Source organism: Ctenopharyngodon idella, chromosome 10, assembly GCF_019924925.1.
Source record: "Ctenopharyngodon idella isolate HZGC_01 chromosome 10, HZGC01, whole genome shotgun sequence".
NCBI classification, from domain to species: domain Eukaryota; kingdom Metazoa; phylum Chordata; class Actinopteri; order Cypriniformes; family Xenocyprididae; genus Ctenopharyngodon; species Ctenopharyngodon idella.
In genome coordinates, this window is record NC_067229.1 from 40,941,524 (window position 1) to 40,965,157 (window position 23,634).

The 23,634-nt window shown below is 34.3% G+C and overlaps 1 protein-coding gene across 2 annotated transcripts; it reads right to left on the minus strand.

Annotated features, from left to right (window-relative positions):
• Window positions 1–27: 27 nt before the first annotated feature.
• gabrr3a (gamma-aminobutyric acid type A receptor subunit rho3a) lies at window positions 28–18,535 on the minus strand. 2 transcript variants are annotated; one of them, XM_051911395.1, is made up of 9 exons: window positions 18,110–18,535; window positions 17,182–17,294; window positions 12,856–12,923; window positions 12,207–12,430; window positions 7,861–7,943; window positions 5,787–5,924; window positions 3,573–3,725; window positions 2,819–3,012; window positions 28–1,538 (listed from the first exon to the last, which is right to left on the minus strand). In XM_051911395.1, exons 1-9 carry the CDS (start codon window positions 18,250–18,252, stop codon window positions 1,236–1,238), a joined length of 1,419 nt encoding a protein of 472 aa, XP_051767355.1. In that variant the 5' UTR covers window positions 18,253–18,535; the 3' UTR covers window positions 28–1,235. The 2 variants fall into 2 exon arrangements, with proteins under 2 accessions (XP_051767355.1, XP_051767354.1); XM_051911394.1 differs by lacking the exons at window positions 17,182–17,294; window positions 18,110–18,535 and adding an exon at window positions 13,246–13,430.
• Window positions 18,536–23,634: the final 5,099 nt, after the last annotated feature.

Consider the following 23,634-nt stretch of genomic DNA (forward strand, 5'->3'; position numbering starts at 1 on the left):
ACAGGAATAAATGACATTTTAAAATATATTAAAATAGAAAAGAGTTATTTTAAATTGTAATAATATTTCATAAAATTACTGTTTTTACTGTATTTTTGACCAAATAAATGCAGCCATGGTGAACATCTTCTTTCAAAAACATTAAAAAATATTACCATCCCCAAACTTTTGAACGGTAGTGTAGATGTTATGGATAACTGTGATTGGTCCCTTTACATGTCACTTCCTGTTCAAGTGGGTGGTCCTACCAGAAAAACATGGCCCAGACTTTATACCAAGTCAAAATTTTCAGTATTGAAATTTTAAAAATGTGACCGCTGTAGAGCGGATTTGTAAACATCTCTGATTGGCCTTTGTGTTCACGTGCTCAACAGATATGTGTGTGATTGGCTACAATGATCAACGCTTCAAAAACATGTTGTAAATAGACATCAATAATGCTTTTCACTGAGCGCTTACACAGATGCACACGGTGAGCATTTGAAAGCAGGCGTCTGTCAGCAGTCTGGCTGCTTTCAAATGCTCCCGCTTTCATATTCAAACGCTCCCGTGCGTTGATCACTGTAGCCAATCACAGACATATCTGTTGAGTGCGTGAACACAAAGGCCAATCAGAGGTGTTAACGAATCAGCTCAACAGTGCTCAAAGTTTCACATTTTTAAAATTTCAGTACCGACTTGGTATCACGGTAGGTACTTTTGACAACACTATACTATATAACACTAGGACTAGCAGGAGGTTTATTTTATTTATTTTATTCACAAGTTCACATGTTCATATAATTATTAAGCATATAAAGGAGGTTGTCTTGGTTTCCACATGGGGTGGCTTGAGAAAGAGACCCGAGTTGAGTAGATAAAGCTGGGATGGTGGATGGATCTCATTGGAAAAGTCCTAAGCAGCTGTTTGTACAGTATATCCTTGAATGAGATGAACATGCTCCTTGTGTTTGAGAGTTCATTTATGACAAAAGACATTCCTTCAAATGCTATAAGAAATACAAAATGTTTAAAATGTCTCTAAAGAGATTTTTTTTTTTTTTTTTTTTTTACACGTGAACCATATCAAACGTCCATATGGATCTTTCTCCAGTAGCATTTTATCCACACTGTCCATTTTGTCAGGTCACTTGTGCTTATTGCAATCGTTTGTCCATTTGTCTTGTGCAGTAACAGTACTGTAGCTTATCCTGGACTTATTACAGCAACTGATCAGAAAAACCCAAGCTACATAATCAGGAGTAGATACACCAGTAGATGATGTTGAAGAGAAGATATGCCACTGGAAAGAGGATTCTGGAGTACGAGTCAATCATGTAGCTGTTGCTCATTATGAATCTGATGTTTTTGCCCACTGAACGTTTCCTCCAAAGTCTCGTGCCTTCGGTGGGCGGCGGCTCAGTGGAGGAGGCTCTGGGCGGGATGGTCCGCGTGGTGCTGGGTGTGGTGGGGAGCTCGGGGAAAGGCGATACATCTATGTCATCGTGAAAACAGCCATCGTAGGCCATAGCCTGGGTTGCGTTGTAGGAAACTGGAAGCTTTGGTGGGAAGCAAAAGAAAGAAATGTAAGAGAGTGAATATCTGTTATGGAGTACAAAATAATAGTGATAAAAAATATTCATTTATATTAACATTATACATTAAAGCCAACTAATGCCATTTGCAACCCATTTGATTTGATTTGTTACTACTGTAAATTACTGCAAAATAAATTAATATGGGTTTTCCTTCAACCATTTCAAACTTTAAAAATCTCTCTCTTTTGTTAGGCCAATTAAATTGTTTTAATTTTGTTAATAAAATTATAAATAAATATTATATAATTTCTGAATTTATAATTGTATTATTATTATTATACAATATTTATAGTATAATTTATTATTTATATATAATAGATTATTATTATTATATAGTATTTATCCTTTAATTTTGATTTTAAGATCTCTCTGATGTTTTATTTTTTTAATAAAATGAAATGCAAATTAAGTTGTTTTAATTTTGATAGTAAAATTAAAAATAAAAATTAATTATTAATTAATATAAATATTCATTATTTATATAACATTATTAATTAATAATTGTATTATTATTATTATTATTATTATTATTATTATATTTTGCCAGAAACTTATGGTTACCAAGGTAAAGTTTTGTTAGGCCAATTAAATTGTTTTAATTTTGATAATAAAATTATAAATAAATTAAATGTATTTATATTATATTATTTCAGAATTTATAATTGTATTATTATTATTATTATTATACAGTATATTATAATTTATTATTTATATATAATAGATTATTATTTTATAGTGTGTATCCTTAAATTTTGTTAATAAAATGTATTATATTATTTTTATTTAAGAATTAATATTTTTATTGATTTTAAAATCTCTCTGTTGTTTTAAAATACAATTAAAATAAACATTAATTATTATTAATATAAATATTAATTATTTATATTAAATTATGAATTATTATTATTATTATTATTATTGTAGTATTTTGCCAGAAACTTATGTTTACCAAGGTAACGTTTTGTTGGGCCAATGAAATTGTTTTCATTTGTTAATAAAATTATAAATAAAAATGCATGTATTCATATTATATTACTTACAAATTATTATTATTATTAATATAGTATTTTGGCAGAAACTACGGTTACCATGGTAAACTTTTGTTAGCCCAATGAATCTGTGTTGCCTTAAAATTACCATAGGGGGGCGACGTTTAACTTAAGAGTGAATATTCAGTCTTGGTCACAGTTACCAGAGCAAATATTACCATATATGATCTCTGATCAGCGTGTGACCCTGACCTTTCCTTTCTGAAGTTTTTTCATCTCTTCCACTGTGGTGAAGTAGTTCACGGCAGCATATTCAATGACCGACAGGAAAACGAAGAGGAAACTGGCCCAAAGGTAGATGTCCACCGCCTTCACATAAGACACCTGAGGCATTGATGCTGAGACGCCCGTTATTATAGTAGACATGGTCAACACGGTTGTGATTCCTGTAGGAGTTCAAAAGAAAGGGAAGCAGTTACATGTTAAGAGGAAGTTCAAAAGTTCCAGCAAAGAATATTTCCATTTATGACATTTCACACAAGAGCCCCCAGATTATAGATGTTCAAACTGTGTGTAAAAGGAAATGAAAGTGTGAGAAATGCATCCAGGACACATTTCTTTATATTAGTCACTGTTCCAAATTCTCACACACCATTTCTCTGTAGCTCTTCTTAAGAAGACACAGTGTGGGGAACTCTTCCATTCTGTGACTCTCTCATTGACGAGTGTGAAAAGAGCAACTTCCTGGCTGGGTGTCTAACTCCTGCTGGCCTGAATATCAAGGTATTTTTAAGGTAATTTAACTCTGTTCTCTCTAAACCGGTTTGTGCTTGTTATAACCAGAGAACACACAGTAAAACGCACACAGCTCATTACAAACCCACCCGATACTGCCTGTCAAGATCTAACCAGTTAAATAGAACAAATAAACAGTTTTTTAAATGTAATCACCATGGTTGCTAATGGATAGGATTATAAAATGACAATGTTTCTGTAAGAGGTTTACCTAGAGAGACACGAGCCGGTACAGCTCTCCTGTCGATCCAGAACGAGACCCAGGAGAGCATGACCATAAGCATTGTGGGAAAGTATGTCTGCAGCATGAAGAAAAATATGTGTCTCCTGAGGATGAAGTTTATGTACAGCCTGTTATACCAGCCTGATAGAAACAGAGAGTACAGGACATTTACAACAGATACTGAAAACAAGGAAGAAATATATTAAACCTACACTCTTAAAAATAAAGTTTCCAAAAGGGGTTTTTCACAGTGTTACCATAGAACAGGGTTGGTCCTGGAGGGCCACTGTCCTGAAGAGTTTAGCTCCAACTTGCCTCAACACATCTGACTGGAAGTTTCTAGTAAGCCTAGTAGGATCTTGATTAGCTGGTTCAGGTGTGTTTAACTGGGGTTGGAGTTGAACTTAGCAGGACAGTGGTCCTCCAGGAGCAGGATTGGACACACCTGCCATAGAAGAACCATTTTTGGTTCCCCAAAGAACCTTTCAGTGAACACTTCTTAAAAGAACATTTTTTTTCTTAGTATGAAGAACATTTTAATAATCTAAAGAACCTTTTGTGCAATGGAAAGATTCCATGGATATTTAAAGGGTTAGTTCACCCAAAAATAAACTTTCTGTCATTAATGACTCACCCTCATGTTGTTCCACACCCATAAGACCTTCATTCATCTTTGGAACACAAATTAAGATATTTTTGATTAAATCCATGAGCTTTTTGGCCTCCGATAGACTGAAACGTTATTCTCACTTTTAAGGCCCAGAAAGGTAGTAAAGACATTGTTAAAATAGTCCATGTGACTACACATGGACTGATTGCACGTGGTTTGTTCAACCTTAATGTTATGAAGTGACAAAAATACTTTTTGTGCGCAAAAAACAAACAAAAATAAAGACTATATTCAGCAATTTCTTCTCTTCCATGTCAGTCTCCTACGCTGTTCATGTAATAAACACAGTCCAGAGCTTCTGGGTTCTACGTCAGAACGCCGACTCATTATTGGCTGGCTCCTGCTTCAGCATCACACGCATGCGTCGTGGTGCTCACGTCAACAACGTCAGCCAATAATGAGCCAGCGTTCTGACGTTGACCCCGGAAGTGCTGCACTGTGTTTAAATATCTTCATTTGTGTTCCGAAGATGAATGAAGGTCTTACAGGTTCGGAACGACATAAATAATTAATGACAGAAATTTAATTTTTTGAGTGAACTAACCCTTTAAGGTTCTTTATGGAACCATCAATGGCAATAAATAAATAGTGAGTGTATATTACAATATTATTACAACCTTATTACAAATGAAAAAAATTATTTATTATATTATATATTATAATTATTTATTATATTACAATTTATTATAATTAACAGAATAATAAACTTAGTGACATCATTTCATACATGTTACATGATTTAGTTAAAATAAAATTATTTTAAATTTTAAAATTTATAAATGTATTGTTAATTTAATTTTAATGGTAATTTAATAAATAAATGTATGAATAAATAAACAATTAAATGTATAAAATGAATAAATAAATGTATAAAATAAATAAATGTCTTTATTGAAACTCTTGAAATGTTCAGTTTTTTCTTTATGCATTTTCTAAGAAATCTGTGACCATGACATTTGTTAGCTGAGGCAGTTATTGGCACTGATCTTCAACCATAACATTCAAATCAAAACATTTTTTATGGAAACAGGGTTGGCACAAAACATGTTTTGAATAAGAAATATCATGAATTATTATTATATATATATATATATATATACATAGCCTACACTACCATACAAAAGTTTGGGGTCAATCTTTAAATGTTTCTGAAACAATTATTTTATGCTCACGGCTGCATTTATTTAATCAGAAGTATAGTAAAACACTAATACTGTAAAATAGTATTACAATTTTCTATTTTAAAATTTATTTATAATGTAATTTATTCCTGTGATGGCAAAGCTGAATTTTCAGCATCATTACTCCACTCTTCAGTGTCACATGATCCTTCAGAAATCATTCTGATATGCTGATTTGATACTCAAGAAACATTTATTATCATTATTATTATCAATGTTGAAAATACATCCAACTGTTTCAGCCAAGAATGCTGGGATATCTCATTTTCTGGACTCTATGTTGGTTCGCTGTGATAAACCACATGGTACTACGGTAATAAAAGCATGCAAGAGGAAGTGAAGCACACATACCAGTGCTGCTGTAGAAGGCTAGCCCGTAGGAAGGGTGGAATTCTTCAATAAAAAACTGCGAGAGTGCAATCTCGTCAGTCCTTAATGAATCGTTCCCATTCTTCCAATAGAGCATGAGGTCGTTCTCATTGTACGCGTCTTCAAGAGAGCAAAAAAACACGAGGGAAGGGGAGTATGGATGTATGAGACAGCAAACTCTCTTTGAAGATACATGGGCAGCACCCCTCAGGGGAGAGAACACAGAGCATCCAAATCTAGCTCCGTTGTCTCTCCTCTGAATCGGAGGCCCATGTAATTCTGTGTGTTATGTGTGAAAGAGACAGAGATACTGTATGCAACTTTAAACCAGTTCATCTATGCAATTATTTTATATCTGCAACAATGAAGCCTGTATGAATCAGATTAAATATGACTGTTGGCAGTTGTTAGTGAGTAACTAAAGAAGGGTACTATGATAAACCACTTGCAATCCAGAAACTTCTATAGAGTTCAACAGTGCCCGCCCACTTTTTCAGAGGCGTTGGTTCCGAAAGTAAAATTTCCATTCATTTCTCCCATAGGGATTTCAACAAATTCTTCGTTAAAAAGTTACAAGCAATGAACCAAGTCAATCAGGAGGAGAATCATAACATTACAAACTTTGATTTGAAGCAGAAAAGTTTTTGAAAATCGGACAAGGTACAAGACTGGTACTTAACGGCTTTACTGAGGGAAAGAACTACAATCCCATGAAGCACTGCAAACAGCATAATTGAATTAAAAATGACGGAGAAAAACTATAAAACTAATATATATATATATATATATATATATTTTAAGTTTATTGAAAAATATACATATATATTGAAATATTTTAATATTTTGGGAGTCTCAATTACGTCATTCGCAGTGCTTCATGGGAGTGGGCGGGGCTAAAGAGAATTTTTTTGCGTGTTTTGCTTGTTTCGACACTGATTGGTGAAATTTTCTGTACAGCATCATGGGTAATGTAGTTTTCCACCACAAATTCTGCTGTTAAACACATTTATATTAAAACTAAGTTGAAATAATGGGACTGATGGATTCAACAGAAGCAAACACCATCGATTAACTACCTCATAGCTCACAGTAGGTCTGTCTTTAAAGGTTTATAAGTTATCGTTAAAAGTCAATTTCCATATGGAGAAAATGAATGGAGTTTTAACTTCTGGAACCCGACTGTTGCGCTCTATTGAAGTAGTTCACCCAAAAATTTAAGATTATGTCATTATAATCATGTCGTTCCAAACACGCAGGATGTTCTTTTGTCCATTTCAAACATAAGGAAAAATTTTCATGAATATTTATGCTGCTCTTTTGACATATAATGAAAGAATATAGTGACCAACCAGTGACTGTCAAGCTACAAAAAAGCACAATAAAAGAGTTTTTTTCCATGTTTTCGAAAGAAGTCTGAAGAAAGGCTGCATTTGTAATGGTCAAAAACACAGTAAAACTGTAATATTGTCAAAAAAAAAAAAAAAAAATCTAAAAATAATTACAATTTAAAATAATAAAATGTAATTTATTCCTGTGATGCAAAGCTGAATTGTCAGCATCATTACTCTAGTCTTCAATGTCACATGATACTTCAGAAATCATTCTGATATGCTGATTTGCTGCTCAAGAAACACCTATTATTATCAATGTTGAAAACAGCTGGTTAATATTTTGTGGAAACTCATTTTTCCTTGAAAAATGGAAAAAAAAAGAAGAAAAATTATTTGTTTCTTATTTCCAAAAAAAAAAAAAAATAAATCGTACTGACCCCAAACTTTGGAACAAAGTGTACTTTCATTGTACAAGCAGTGTGAACATTCTTTCTCCTTTTGTTTTCCATGGAAGAAAGAAAGTCATACAGGTTTGGAACGAAAATATGACAGAATTTTTCTTTTTTGAAAAATCTATTTTTCTCTTTGACAGTACATTTATGATTTATTTACAGGTATACTGAGAGCATAGGGCTTTGACTAATTATTTCCTTGTACTCTGTTGACAGTACTTACTGTTCAGTGTACATGCACACATGCGTTCAAACGCAGACGGTCATACTCACAACTCTCCAGCTCCAGAGAGCAGTTCTGTGTGTCTAGAGGAAACCTGCTGAAGTCCATAGAGCAGAGAGCCGTCACTGTGATTCTGCAATTCACAATTCAGTACAGCCTAAACAAATCACTTACAAAGAGACTGAAAATGTCCCTTTAAAATTGAGACATGTGATATTGTGCTTAGCAAAACATCATATTATAGAAACAATTGAGATGAATTGAAGTGAAAACTGATCCTGCGCATGAATAGGCTCAGGCACACCTGACCATGTACACAAGCCTACACTTGCAGGGCACACTGGTACTTCTTGGAAAAAAAAAAAATAAATCTTGTCCAACTATTCAGAAGTATTTAAAAGAAAACCACACCTTATTTGTCAGGTAAAGTAAACAAAGGGAATTTGGTCAAACACAAATTAACCTGTATGACTTTCTCCTGTGGAACAAAATAGCATATTGTGATCAGTGTTGATATGCTAACTAAACTAAAACTTTTAATATATTTTTAATTTAAATAAAGCTGAAATAAAATAAAATAGAAATATTAGATTAACAACATATTAAACAAGATGCTTGAAATGTTGACTAACTGAAATAAAAATAATTAAAGCTACTAAATTAAAACATTTTAAAAACTAACAAAAATGTCAAAAGCACATAACAAAATTACTATAAAAATTAAACTAAAATTGAAATGATAACTGAAAATATAAAATAATTCTTAATAAGAATTCTAATAGCATATATATCACAAAGATTTTTCCATACAATAACAGTTCATAGAAAAAAAAAAAAAAAAAAAAATAAATCCATACAAAAAGTCCACACAAATTGTAGGCCATATTCCAAATCTTCTAAAATCATAATACAGCTTTGGTTGATGAATAGACTAATATTTAAAATGCTATTCACTATAACAACTGCAACATTATTCTAAATGATTCTGTTGTCACAAAACCAAAAGTGCAGCCCAATAAATGAACCAATTCAGTTTTACTGGAATGAACCGGTTCAAAAGAACAGTAATGAATCAGAATGACCTGGTTCTTGAGTTCAACTCACTGAACAAATCATTCAGTCCACTGTGTGAGGTGATTCAACTGGTACACTAAAAAGAATCAGCTCAAAAAAAAAAAAAAAAAAAGTGTTTTAATGGTTCAAAAGAACAGTAATGAATCAGAATGATCTGGTTCTTGAGTTCAACTCACTGAACGAATCATTCAGTCCACTGTGTGAGCTGATTCAACTGGTACACTAAAAAGAATCAGCTCAAAAAAAAAAAAAAAAATGTTTTAATGGTTCAAAAGAACAGTAATGAATCAGAATGATCTGGTTCTTGAGTTCAACTCACTGAACGAATCATTCAGTCCACTGTGTGAGCTGATTCAACTGGTACACTAAAAAGAATCAGCTCAAAAAAAAAAAAAAAAAAAATGTTTTAATGGTTCAAACGAACAGTAATGAATCAGAATGATCTGGTTCTTGAGTTCAACTCACTGAATGAATCATTCAGTCCACTGTGTGAGCTGATTCAACTGGTACACCAAAAAAGAATCAGCTCAAAAAATGTTTTTTAAATGAATCAGATCCCGAGTTCTCAGTGGCCCTTATTTATCAAATGACCGTATGCCAGAAAACTGTGCGTACGCTCGTTTCCACGCAAAATTTGACATTTATCAATATGAGCGTGAGCGGTGGCTATGATCAAATCTCACGTCAGGTCTCAGCTCGTGTATGAAAGTTTTTGAGTCAGCGGGAACTTGCATGTGCAGCATAGTAAATCTGGTGAGAACTGTTATGAGAACATTTGGATTATTTTCCTGACCGACAATCACTCACTAACCGATCAATAACCATTAAACGACATGATTAAAATGTCAAATTAAAATTAAATTAGAATAGGTGTATCTTCTTTCCAGGGATTTCGCTTTGAATGCGCAAATGGCAACATCAACAGAACATTAGGATTCACATCATGCACCTGCAATGCAGAGAAAAACAATAATATAGCCTACAAAGAATAAAAAATAGGACTAAATGAAATATATTTCACTGAAATAATTCACAGATTAACAAAACAAAAGAGAAAAACTGTGCATCAAGTATGGCTAGTATAGTCTACGCTCCTGTTGTATTCGTATTCTTTATTTTATCAAAATATTTATCTTTATTTTATTAAATCCAATTGATCGCGCGGGCGCCTCACTCACACACGCAACGTATCAGTTCTAGCGTTGCTAACTTTACATTTTAGCCATCATTCAGCAAACTAAATGCAGAGAAAGTTAACACTTCTCAGTTTAAATGGTCTGCTACCCAACTGTACCAATCGGCGTGCACAACGCCCAACCAAACACATTTTTGTGCATGTGAAGGATGATGTTTTACGTGGATATTGAAATAAGAGTGAAATAGAAAGCAACAGTAGTTCAGCAAGCAATAAACGTTACATCGCGAATATGGAAACGTTTGGATTCTTCCCGAATGAGAGAAGTAGGCTATGTGAGCCCAATTCAGTTTTGCTTTAAATAAATTAGTTTCTGCTTTATAATGAATGCCACTATAGCCTAATTTGTGTTTCAGTTTATAATATATAGCTACTTATTTTTCATTCTTGTTCTGAACAAAATAAATGTAGAGGATGTGAGGTAGGCTACTAAAATAACCAAGTTTATATATATTAATAATGTTTGTAAGTAATTGTTTGTGAAGTAATGTTTGTAAGTAACACGCTGTTAAAAGCATCTTATTCTAAAATGCATGTGTCTAAAACTTAGGCAAATACACAGCAAAATCCCCAGAGTTAAATCAGCTCTGCTCAGAGAACATATGGTCCCTCTCTACATAGAGTTAAAATAACACAGAATTAAAGTTAATGAGATAATATGCTGTTTGTGGAGTTGTTTAATCAGATCTTGAGAGATTTAATGTCTTTTATCTTCAGTTGATTTCATCTAAGACTGTGGCTGGAAGTCATTTGTAGTTCTTGTGTTTCTCTTTAGTGATTCTGCATGTTAACAGCAGGTGTTCATCACTAATGCTCAATCATAACTTAATCACTTAATTATCTCATTAACTATAACTCTGCTTCAGTGTTACTTTAACACTATATAGAGAGGGACCATATGTAAGCTGAGCAGTGTTGATTTAACTCTGGGGATTTTGCTGTGTAGGAAGGCCATCACTTGATAACGTATTAACATATCTCTCTGCTCTTCACTATTAAATAACAAATAATAAACAGATCTTTAATACTATACAGGTCACTTCAGCAAATATTATATAAGTTTGTAAAGTAATGTTTGTAAGGGTGTTTTTAGAGTAAGTTAAATTTCTTTTTCATTCGATTACTTCCTCTTCATGGCCGGGTTATGTTTCTCTGTGTCGTAAACTATAGGGCGAGGCTTCTAAAATTTGGGGCGTGATATTTAAATGACGATTGCTTTCAGCCGCCACATTTATCAACACCTGTTCATTCTTGTGACGGAATTGGCCGCATACGAAAGTTTAATGAATCACACGTGAGCGTTGTCGTAAGCTGATTTTTTCGTTCGGATGTACGCTGGTTTCTACGCTTGTTTAATAAATGAGGGCCACTGACTTAAAGGTTCACCCAAAAATGAAAATTCTGTCATCATTTACTCACCCTCAAGTTGTTCCAAAACTGTATGAGTTTCTTTCTTCTGCTGAACAGAAAAGAAGATATTTTGAAGAATATGAGTAACCAAACAGATTTTGACTTCAATAATATAGAAAGAAAATACTATGGGGCCCATCAAACTGTCTAGTTACCAACATTCTTCAATATATCTTTTGTGTTCAGCAGAAGAAAGAAATTAATACAGGTTTTGAACAACTTGAGGGTGAGTAAATGATGACAGAATTTTCATTTTTGGGTGAACTATCCCTTTAAGGATTCAGTCATAGCGGTTCTCAAGTTAAATGCTCACCGAAGGGGAAGATTATCACTGAATAATTACTGAGATTTCAGTGTGTTCCTAACACAAAGCTGTTGTATGACCTCAGAAGACTTTGTTTTTTCTCCTTTTAATTTACTATGAACTGTTGTGGTACGGAAAAGACCTGAGGGAAATTCTTCAAAATATGAGTTTCACAGAAAAAGGAAGTCTTACAGTTTTGGAATGGCATGAGGGCAAGTAAATGATGACAGATTTTTCATATTTGGATAAAATGTCTTGAGCACCAAAATTTACTTCAAAGTAAAGAGCTGAAAACGTCTTATTGACTTTTTTTGTGAAGTCTTTAAACACAAGAGGGAAATGCCTCAGGGCAATTGCTAGTTTCACAGCTCGTAAAAACATCTGGTTTCAGAAAAAGTGGCTTCATGTGGTACCTGACGCTGTAAAGAATGTTTCCATCTGGATAGACCCGGAGCATGATGTTTTCCATGGTGGTGTCATGAATGAAAGAACGCTTGGAGTGAACAAAGAAGACGTCTGGCACCCAGATCTTTTTCACCAGCCGAGCATCAAATGTTCGGCTTTTGTTATTGCTGGAGGGGAAAGCCAGTCTGTCGTCCTGCCAGTAATGTCTAAGGTACAAGGTCATGGTAAAGTCCTATGCCCACAAAAAGACATGAAAAACATTTTGTCAGTTTGTATAAACCACTCCTTGAATGACACTGTGTATATATGATTATGCCTGTTGCCACACATTTGGTTTCACCACATAATTTTCATACTTCCTTTGTGCTATTTGCCACTTAGGAAAAATAAAAAATAAATCAATAAAATAAAATAAACACTTGAGTTACATCAGGATATGTACCCCATCTATGGATTTAGCATGCTATTCTGAACACGTTCTTAGTCTTTGTTGCGTGATGGTTTTGACCTTTGCCCTCTGCCTCAGTTGTGAATCCAATCTGTTGAAACGGTCGAGGATTTAAGCTTGATGTATGACTAGCAATGGGAGTTGAGGGTGTGCAGAGCTCGCCAACAGGTTAAAGGTTAAAAGTATTTTATAAAAGAGCAGACACTTACCATATTGACCTCTGAAATGCTGTCAATGCTCTCCACCTGCACGTCGATGCCCACTGGAATAGCTGAACCTGGGCATAGTGTCACAAATGGAAAAGAAACAGTCAGAATTTGTCAAAAACAAAAACACAAATTGATCTTTTTAATATCTCAATTGTGTCTCCTAGACAGTAATGATGCTAAATGGTGACTTCAAGTCTTCTGCTTCTCATTTTTCTGCTGAGAAAAAAGAGTCTCAGAAGAGATTCAACAATGTCTCATTATATATGTGCACATATTAAAGTCAGTTCGAACCGAACAATTTCTCATCAAATTCGTCCAAAATCAAATGATCTGTGCTATTCACATTAACTTTTTACCTCTACAGGTTTAGGAACAATAACTGATTCTTACTCAGAATTGGTTCCATAAAAGTGCAATTGAGTTTCATGCGTTGCCTGCTATTCAGTGCAAAACATACAGCGTGACCAGTGAAGTCTGATTCACGTCATGAGCTAATGACTCTTATGAGCTGGTTCATTTAAGTGAATCAAAACATTCAGCATGACCAATCTGACTGCCGATCAAAAGATTCTCATAACTCCTGATCTCTTAAAGGGACAGTTCACCCAAAAATGAAAATTCTGTCACCCTCAAGTTGTTCCAAACCTCTAAAAATGTCTTTCTTCTGCTGAACACAAAAGAAGATATTTTGAAAAATATGGGTATCCAAACAGTTGATTGGCCCCATTGACATCCATAGTATGGAAAAAAAATAATAATATGGATGTCAATGGGGCCAATCAACTGTTTAGTTACCAACATTCTTCAAAATATCTTCTTTTTCGTTCAGCAGAAGAAAGAAATTCATACAGGATTGGAACAACTTGAGTAAATGATGCCAGAATTATAATTTTTGGGTGAACTATCCCTTTAACCCTTGCGTTGTGTTAAAAATCCTTTACCTAATTTGGTGTTCCCGGTCAAAAACGTCTTTTAATTGCTTGGAAATCTCTTTTCATGCTATATTATCATAAACTCAAATCAGTGAGGCCAAGATTAATCATTTCTAAAATGAAATACACATGCTAATTGAAAGAAAACAAGGTAACAAAAAGATTGAATCCAATATTTGGTAATAAAAAGAGATTTACAAGCAATTAAAAGGGGGTGATCATTTTTGACCAGGAACACCACAATGTGGTGTAACAGTTTTCAGGAAAAAAGAAAATCCTCTCAGGGTCAAAATGGCTGGAACACAACATGAAGGTTTTTAAGTGAATCATTTATGAATCATTTGGAAAAGTTTCTCAGTTAATCTGACTCATTTGCTGAACTGCAAGTCATGTGTCATGTTCGAATCTAGGAACCTAGAACTGATGTTGTGCTGAGGTGATCTTATGGCTGGTGAGACCTAAATCATGTACTATAGACTTGTTCAAATGACAGTGTATAGTTAAACATACACATCATGAGTTTTGTTTTACCACATTTGTGTTCCTTTACATTTATCATTTAAATGGTCCCATATTGCATTTGTTTTCCAAATATTTCTTCTTTAAATTCAAAAGAATCATTAATGTAACCTTGAAGAATCAATAAATTCAATGTAGTCCATCTCTGCAATGTTAACTGTGTCTTGAGACTATCAGATCACCACCTATTTACTTCTGAAACCCATCAGTGGAGGCAGTAAGCAAATTAAATGAGTAAATATTTGTGAGAGAAGGAATATGCAATTTGCATTGCCATTGCAGAGTGACTTGAAAAACGTGTTTAACTATCATAGTTGCATCTACAGTATCTAAATTAAGCACTCTGCCGTTAATCTTGTGTCAGCTGCTTTTCTTCAGAAAGTTTGAACATCAAAACATCAATCTCTCAACTCTACATAGAGATCCAACACATCTGCACCACGTTAAACAAACACATGGAGACCGGTTTGCATTCTTTCTGAGTAATAGAACAGAGGTATGCATCACTGAATCATCTCTACAAAAACATCAGATTTTACCACAGACCTTATTTTATTAAATAATCGAAAAAATTCTATGAGAAATTTAAGAGGGTTTATAGCTCGAAAATGCTAATTCTCTTTCAGACTACAAACGAAACAGGTCAAATAGTATATAAAATGGGCATTTCATTGACTAACTTTTAGAAATGATATGTAAAGTGTCAATTGTGTCGAATGTTAAAATGGTCACCTCACGACTGTGTCATCAACCAAATAAAATCTGAAAAGAGATGTTAAGCTTCCTCCAAACAGAGACTTAATTCAGCGCACATGACTGTTTTCAGAGAACCACCAGCACGACTGATGTTCCCTAATCTGGACTAAAATAAAGCTCTATCTCAGTGTTCATATGTAGGGATTAGCAGACAAAATAACAAAAAAGTACCATGGTACTACCCCTTTTTTGGACATATACCACGGTATTCTTTGAAGTACCTTGGAGTGCCATGTACATTGTAAATCATTCAGTACCATGCTAAACAGTATATTACATGGATTTTTTTTCACCATCAAGATTTTAGATTGAAATTAATGTATTTGTACACTCTTAAAAACAATATCCATGTAACCTTTCCACTGAACCAAATGTTCTTTGAAACCTTTCTTTTTCTAGCATGATTTAACATGTCACTAGCATGATTTAACATGTTATCATGAATTAGCATGTGTTAACACTTTGCTAGCATGAATTAGCATGTTGCTAGCATGTTTTAGCACATTGCTAGCATGAATTTGCATGTTACTAGCATGATTTAACATGCTGTTAGCATGTTTTAACAGGTTAGCATGCTGCTAGTATGAATTAGCATTTTGCTAGAATGATGTAGCATGTTGACATGTTTTAACATGTTACTAGCATGATTTAGTAAGTTGATAGCACGATTTAACATGTCATCATGAATTTGTATGTTTTAACACTTTACTAGCATGAATTAGCATGTTACTAGCATGATTTAACTGAAGTTAACATGATTTAACATGTTGCTAGCATGAATTACCATGTTGCTAGCATGATTTAACATGTTGATAGCATGATTTAACGTGTTATCATGAATTAGCATGTTTTAACACTTTACTAGCATGAATTAGCATGTTACTAGCATGATTTAACTGTTGTTAGCATGTTTTAACAAGTTAACATGTTTTAACATGTTGCTAACATGATTTAGTATGTTGATAGCATGATTTAACATGTTGTTAATGCATGTTTTAGCATGTTGTTAGCATGAATTAATATTAGTACATGTAAAGCTTTTGCATGAAATAAGATCACATGGTCATTATAATGTTTCAATTACATTTCCAGAACATCGCAAATCCCAAAATCCCAAAAAAACACCCAAAATCACATATAGAACAAGAGGTCTTAGATTATTTGATTGGAAAAACAGCACGCCACTCTATGTTCTTATTCTATGTTCTTATTCTACAGCAACCTTTGGCTAGCCTGTAAGATTTAGCTATATTCTAAGGCATTCTCAGAGACCGACTAGAATTATAATCCAGATTACTGTGCATAAAACACATCTGTCCTCAGTGTATTGTCTGCTTGGCACTACTATCTGGGTCAGAGTGTTTTTTATTCTGATGTGGATGTACCGCATATGACATTCTAACCTACATTTTTGACAATCTCAGCGCCAGTCACATTCTGGTCATTTGCCCTGCTCTGACTTTTAAAGCTCTTGATCTTGAGTTCAGCCAGTGTAACAGAGGCAGAACACAGTACTTAACCCTGTTCTGTGAGGTATCTCTCAATGGACATATACAGCAGCAGCAAGTATGGATGATATCTCTATCGGCACAGCATGTTTCATATAATGTAAGCAGATTAAAATGCATGAGAGAATGAGACATTTTCAGAGAATATAGTGTTATATATAATATTATTTTACAAAAATTATCCATATAACCAAAAAAAACCCATGATTTTCAACAGACATTTATGGTAATTTCCTGTTGCTTACATAAATGGCTAGTGTAAAGTATGTGATTTCCATCAGAAAAACACATCACGATTCCCATCAGCAGATTTTTGGTTAATCACATCATTGTATCTTTTTCCCCCTCTCACTGTCTCCTGAAATTGTCCCATCTGTAGTGCCTCTCTGTGCTGTATCAGTGCTGTCACATCATGAATTTGTGCCAACTGTGCTGGATGAGATTTCATTCCCAATATCATTCAAACAAACCACAAAAACCAAGATAACACATGACGCTCAGTGTATATGAAAGCAACAAGTATGTATTTTAAGGAATACATCCATCATTACTGACTTTGAAGGCCAAAAGTAATTCATAAGTGGCTTTTTGAAAGGACAGGATTTCCTCACCTCCAAAACCAGGCCTCATGGCGAAATCGTGATCCTCGATTCGCAAGAGCTGCTCTGATTTAATCAGCAAAGATTTGGTGCTGTCAGACTTCTTCATTTTAAAGTCTATTCGTCTGTTTGAAAGAAGACAAAATGGGGAGGGTTTACTTTTATGATGTACTGTAACAGAAATAAGCAGAAACATACCTGCACACAAAAGTTCTTGGTTACATTTTGAGTAAATAACCAGAATAGTCACATTATTTTATAGATTTAGTGTGTTCAGCCTTTTGATTTCAAGGAGTGACATGATAAAAAAATTGCCACAAGCAGACGGAAGTTTCCCTTCATCAGTATTTATTATGTTTTTGTAATAAATAAATAAATATATTTATTTATGTTATATTATATTCACTTATATTGGCCTTGTCTAGCTCAATCAATCAATCAATCAGTCAATCAGTCAATCAATCTAAAAAAAAACAAAAAAACTTTCTGCTACAAATGGCTCTGTTATCCATCCATCACTGTTACCTGAGAATGACCTGCCTCTGGATCAGTACTAAAAGACTAAATTACTACCCAGTGCTGTTTTTGTTTTTTTTGCCTCACATAGCCAGCTCAACCATGAGCTCTAATTACAGAGTTCCTTTATCCACAATTAATTATACCCTCAAACACACACACAATCCAACAATCCCAAAGTGCTGGTCATAACACAGAGCTTCAAATAAACCCTTACACATCAATCCACAGGGAGGTGGCCACAATAAATAAGACCAAGAGTGTAAACAGACTGACAAGGGTATTTAAATTAAACAGAATGGAGCTGATTGATAATACACAAAGTGAAGTACAAACTACAACGCCATTCTGCAAAATCATTTAAGAGCTGAAGAAAGCTCCTAAATGCAATTTGAGTATAAGGAGCTAGCAAAAGTATCCTCACCCTCCATGTTTGTGCCGTGTGTTTTCACCCAGGTAGACGTCCTTGTGCCTGCGCTGGTTTTGCGTGTTGCTTCCTTTGAGCAGGGCGACGGGCCACAGCCAGGCCAGGCACATCAGCCTCAGTGTCGTGAGAGCAAAGTTCATGGCCGAGGCCTGAGCTCCAGGATCTGATGCGAGGAGAAATAAAAAGTTGGTGTGGGATCAGTCTAACTCTCTGGAGTTCCTTACCCAGCATCCTTTCCATCTGGAAGTGTCGCCCATTCCGACACGGTAACGACCCTTAGATCCACACTGGGCATCAAAAGTTACATGGTGCCATGTGAGCTCCACTTTTGTGCATCTGTGTTTGTGTATATGCCTGGCGGTCTGCGTTTCCCACCCTGCCTAAAAGCCTGTCTGCTTTTCTGACATGGTGCTCTCCCTCCATCCCCCTCCCTCTGATTAAAACCAAATATCAATTTATTTCTATAATGACAAAGGAATGACGTTAATTCCTCCCTAATCTTCTTACACGCAGCTGCTGAAATCTTTCAGTAACCTATAAACTCCATGGGGAAGGGGAGGTGCATCACAAGCAAAACTAACTCTGCCATCAGGTCGGTTAAAAAAAGCAACAAGCCCTCTTTTTTGAGAATAGTACACAAGGATTTGTCCTTCAGAATCAAAAACCAACTGTCTTTGCATCTCTGACAGAAAAAATCTACAAATTATTGATCTTCTCATATCTGTCAGCATAAACTTAATATTGTTAGTAGTCTTATATGTGTTGACAGAGTCTTCTACAAGTTACTCACATTCTGAATAACCTCTAGCTGTAAATGAAGCATAAAGAGTCAGTCTCTGTGACTGTGTAGACCCACCATCAGGCTAATCTGTGAGACGGATCTTAACTCGCTTCATAGAGGATTACAGTCACGGAGAAGATCAAGAGATGATGGAGAGATGAAAGGGGGGGGATAGAGGGAGACCAAACAGGGATGGGAGAGAACAAGAGAGGCTTACTTTAAAAGACAAAAGAAAGATGGTAGTACTATATATTACATAAGAGCATAACATCTATCTATCTTTCTATCTATCTATCTATCTATCTATCTATCTATCTATCTATCTATCAAACTGACTAGAAATGGTGCATAATAAAATGTTTACAAGTGATATTTACCTTGATTCTCTTACTTTTTCCACACATCATGTCTCATGCATGACACTGTTGTCTCCTTGGAAATCAAGTACACTAACTTTAAAAAAAAAATGGTTATGAAAAAATGGTTAGTCAACATGGAAATGATGAAACAACTTGTATTTTGTGTAAAAAGTAAATAAATAATTGTCACACAATAAAAAATGACAGTAAATATATTAACTATATATGCTTATTATATCACATATAATACATATAAATTACTTAAAAAATATTTTCACACAATAAATCGGAATTTATAATTGTCCTACATCATTATTTAGAAGATGTGCCAATTAATTTTTCTGATGGATTTTGAAATTTTTAGATTGAAAGTCTTGGTCTGGGACAAGTAATTAAAGGCATGATAAAAAGTATCCAAGAGATGCAATGATTGTCAGCAAAAAAGAAAAAATAAGTTTAAATCTATTAAAAATCATTCCCTGGGACATAGAGATGAGAGAGGGGAATTGAGGAGAGACAGTCAGAGTCTATATATATAGAAAAGAATAATAAACAGTAGTCCAACCGAATATCAGATAAAACATGGTGGCACACTATCAATAATAAAATTGCAGCTAGCAGAACAGTAATCCCAGACCAGTAACATGCTCCTCTAATCCAGGATTACAGTCTGATTGAGGGCACAGAAGAGCGGTGGCATCTAAGGGAGTCGTGCACGTGCCTCACTCCATCTAGAGGAAGCTGCTCTTTTACACTGAACGAGGATCATCCTTCTCTATTCAGATCATTAATCATTATAAGAAGGATATAAAAAGCTGCTCCACCATCACAGCCAAAGGGTAATTTCCACAATCACCCCTTATTTTCATGCAAATTCCATAAACATCCTCTTGTGGCCAAATACTGTATGACAAGAGAGCTAATACTATTTTGATCACAAAATTGTGAAGTATAGTATATGATATAACCATCGATAAATTCTTGAAAAAGTGGAAATATATTTTAAAACTATTTGCTAACAACTTAATCTACAAGCTGTGAACATAAATGTTCACTGAATTAATGGTTGCACTAGTTTCAAAGAATCATATTTATTTTTCTGTCTTTACAACATATAAAAATTACAGAAAACGTATGATTTGACTTCCTAGAATATATCTAAAATACATCTACTTATTGTTCCAATTCCAAGTGGTGCTCACTGCAGAGCCAAATGACATCCAGCTCCCTCTCTCTGGACATAAACGAATATTCTCAGTGGTTGATGGAGTATAGAGTGGTGCAGGGATGATGTATTTTTGTAGGCCAACCCGGAAGTTAGCATTACCCTGGTTCCCTTGACAAAAAACCAATAGGACTTTTCCATTGGCTTTTGGATTATTGGAGAAAATAAGATCTATGACTAACAAAAGCTTACTCTTACGAAAAACTAGTATACTTCAAGTTCATTTGATCAAGTATACTAAAGTAATTTCAAGTATATTTTTAAGTATACTTTATGTAGTAAGTATACTAGTATCAATGTACCAGTAGTAAACTAGTAAGTGTACTATTTTAATACCGCTTGGGACTAAATTGGCCCAATTGAAGTATACGTTTAAGTGTACTATAAGTGTAACAGTAGTAAACTTTAAGTACACAACTAGTTCACAGCTACGTTTCTTATTTGTACTGCATCTGTACCACAAGTGAACTTATAAGTATACTAGTAGTTTCCTATTTTAATACTAGTAGTAGCTACATTTTTAGTATATGAAAGTACACTTTCAAATATACTCTCAGTAAACTACTAGTTTAGTGCAAGTATACTTGTAAGTTTTCTTTAAGTGAACATGACATCACACTTATAGTTTACTTTTTATATATTATTTTTGCACTTTAAGTATACTACTATGTTCCTATTTAGGTATTATTTTTTATACTTGAAATACCTTTAACTGTACTTTAACTCTTTCCATTTTAAAAACATTTTATTCTAGCTTCATGAATCCTTTTTATCAACACTTAAATGTGAATAAGTTTCTTTCTTTTTTTTTTTTTTTAAAAAAGGAAACATTTTAAACAAAAAGCTGAGAAAGTTGCATGTCCGGATGGGATTCAGAACGATGATCAAACACAGGTGGAGTAGACTGAGTCCATAAACAGCCCCAAATCTTCATAGTCCTCATTCAGTAACATTAGGCAGTTTTGATTTATATGCTGTTTAATGATTGATGATTTTTACATTTGTTTATTTTACATTTGCGTGAGTAATCTTCTATCGCTTGTTTCAGCTTCTTCTTCTCCTGCATTTTGACCCGGAGATTCTGTACTCTTTCAGAAGATGCGTAACAGTGCCCCGTACCGTATAGCCTGAAAATTCAGTCAATGACGAGGAAAGAGTTGAGTATATTTGAAGTAAATTCCTATGTACACTACCAGTGGACTAGCCTACACAAAAATTTAGATACTTAGAATTAGGAATATATCTGTTTTCTTTATAAATCAATATTTTCAAACAATGTACTTTTATACTATACTTTTATAAATATACTTTTAAGTATATCTCGATCAAAAGACTGAGTCCAAGTATAGGCCAAATAGACTTTTCTGTCAGTATAAGTCAAGTATACTTAAGTGCAATTTTAAGTATATTTCTCAAAAGCATATAAAAAGTAGACTGAAAGTATACTTTCTTATTTTTAGTTTAAAAGAAGTATACTAAAAGCACACTTGAATAAACTTCTTTTTTGTAAGGGTATGATTTCTTACATGTTTTGTTTATCGTGATCTTCAGAAATGAACAACTTTTACAAAATTTGAAGCGTAAATACAATAGGCAAAAGTCAAAAGCTAAACGTAGGCTATAAACGAACTGCAGATGGTTCCATGACTTCAACGTCACCATCACTTTTAAAGATGTCTTTCCTACTTTTTTCGGACCTTAAAAGGTGCAATGTCCTTGCTGCCTCTGTGTGGATCAGATATCCTCGGATTTCATCAAAAATATCTTAATTTGTGTTCTGAAGATAAACAAAGGTCTTACGGGTTTGGGACGACATGAGGGTGAGTACTTAATGACAGAAATTTCATTTTTTGGTGAACTAACTCTTTAATGTCGCCAAAAATCTCAGTAGCCCCATAAAAAAATATGGATGACACACCTTCACTCTCTTCTATTGTAGAGAAGTGAAGCCGCCAATGTCCAAATATGGTCACAGACATTTTGGAACCCGAGTCTGCGCAGTAGTGAGCATTAAGTAGAACCGCAGTATCAAGGCCCTGCCCACACTCCTGCAGAATCGGTTAATACAATTTACTGCAGAACAACACATCCTGAAAATTGGTGCCTCTGTGACCACTTCACTCAGAGAATCTCAGCTGTCAATCATTACGTCAAATCCGCATTTTTATAGCATCAAATAACTAACTAAAACCAAACTTATATAAAAAAACGAACACTTGAACTTACATCAGCGTGATAAAAACTACCTAAAATGACAGAAACCATCTTTGTAAAAAAAATTAACTGAAGTGTAATTTGATTGACTAGTCTGTCTCAAGTTACATTAGATTACATGGAGAGGATGGGATTTAGGAGCTATACTGCGTCCAGCCACCTGGGGGCGATCGAAACATTTTGGCTTCACTTTTCAGGACTTGTGCAGCACACTTGATTTAGCCACTTATTAGCAACCGCGTTTTACAAGACAAGTAAAAGCTTTTAAAACATCACAAGAGGATAATACTGATGTATTTTATATTGTAGAATAAAATGTGAAAATATATTGAGCTTGTGTTCACCACAGACCTTTTTTCAAGCATTCAACCAAAAGCCCATTAATTTTTCCAAAAAAAAAAAATTAATTGCTAAAATGCTGACTTGTTTCCGTGTTTTGGCTATGCATTTGCTAGCATGTTTTGGGTGATTTCTAGGTTGCTAGTGAATTCTAGTGGTTCACCCAAAACTGAAAATTCTGTTATCATTTACTCACCCTCATGTTGTTCCAAGTTTCTTTCTTCCATTGAACTAAACAGATGGTATTCTGAAGAAAGTTGGTAATCAGAAAGTTGTCTGGTTAGCAACATTCTTCAAAATATCTTTTTTTTTTTTTTTTTTTTTTTTTTAGCTCAACAGAAGAAAGAAACTCATACAGATTTGGAACAACATAAGGATGAGTAAATGCTGACAGAATTTTAAGTTTTGGGTGAACTGTCCCTTTAAAGCCAAGAGGAATGTATTTACTGGACTGTCTCTGCTGACAGAACTGAACCATCACTTCCATGTCATCAAACACATTGACCACACTTCTGCTACAGCCTGAGGGCACTAGATCAGCTCAGACAAGTAAAGAACTTCCTCAAGTCTGTGCATTTGTAAACCTGTAAGGTTGGTATGACAA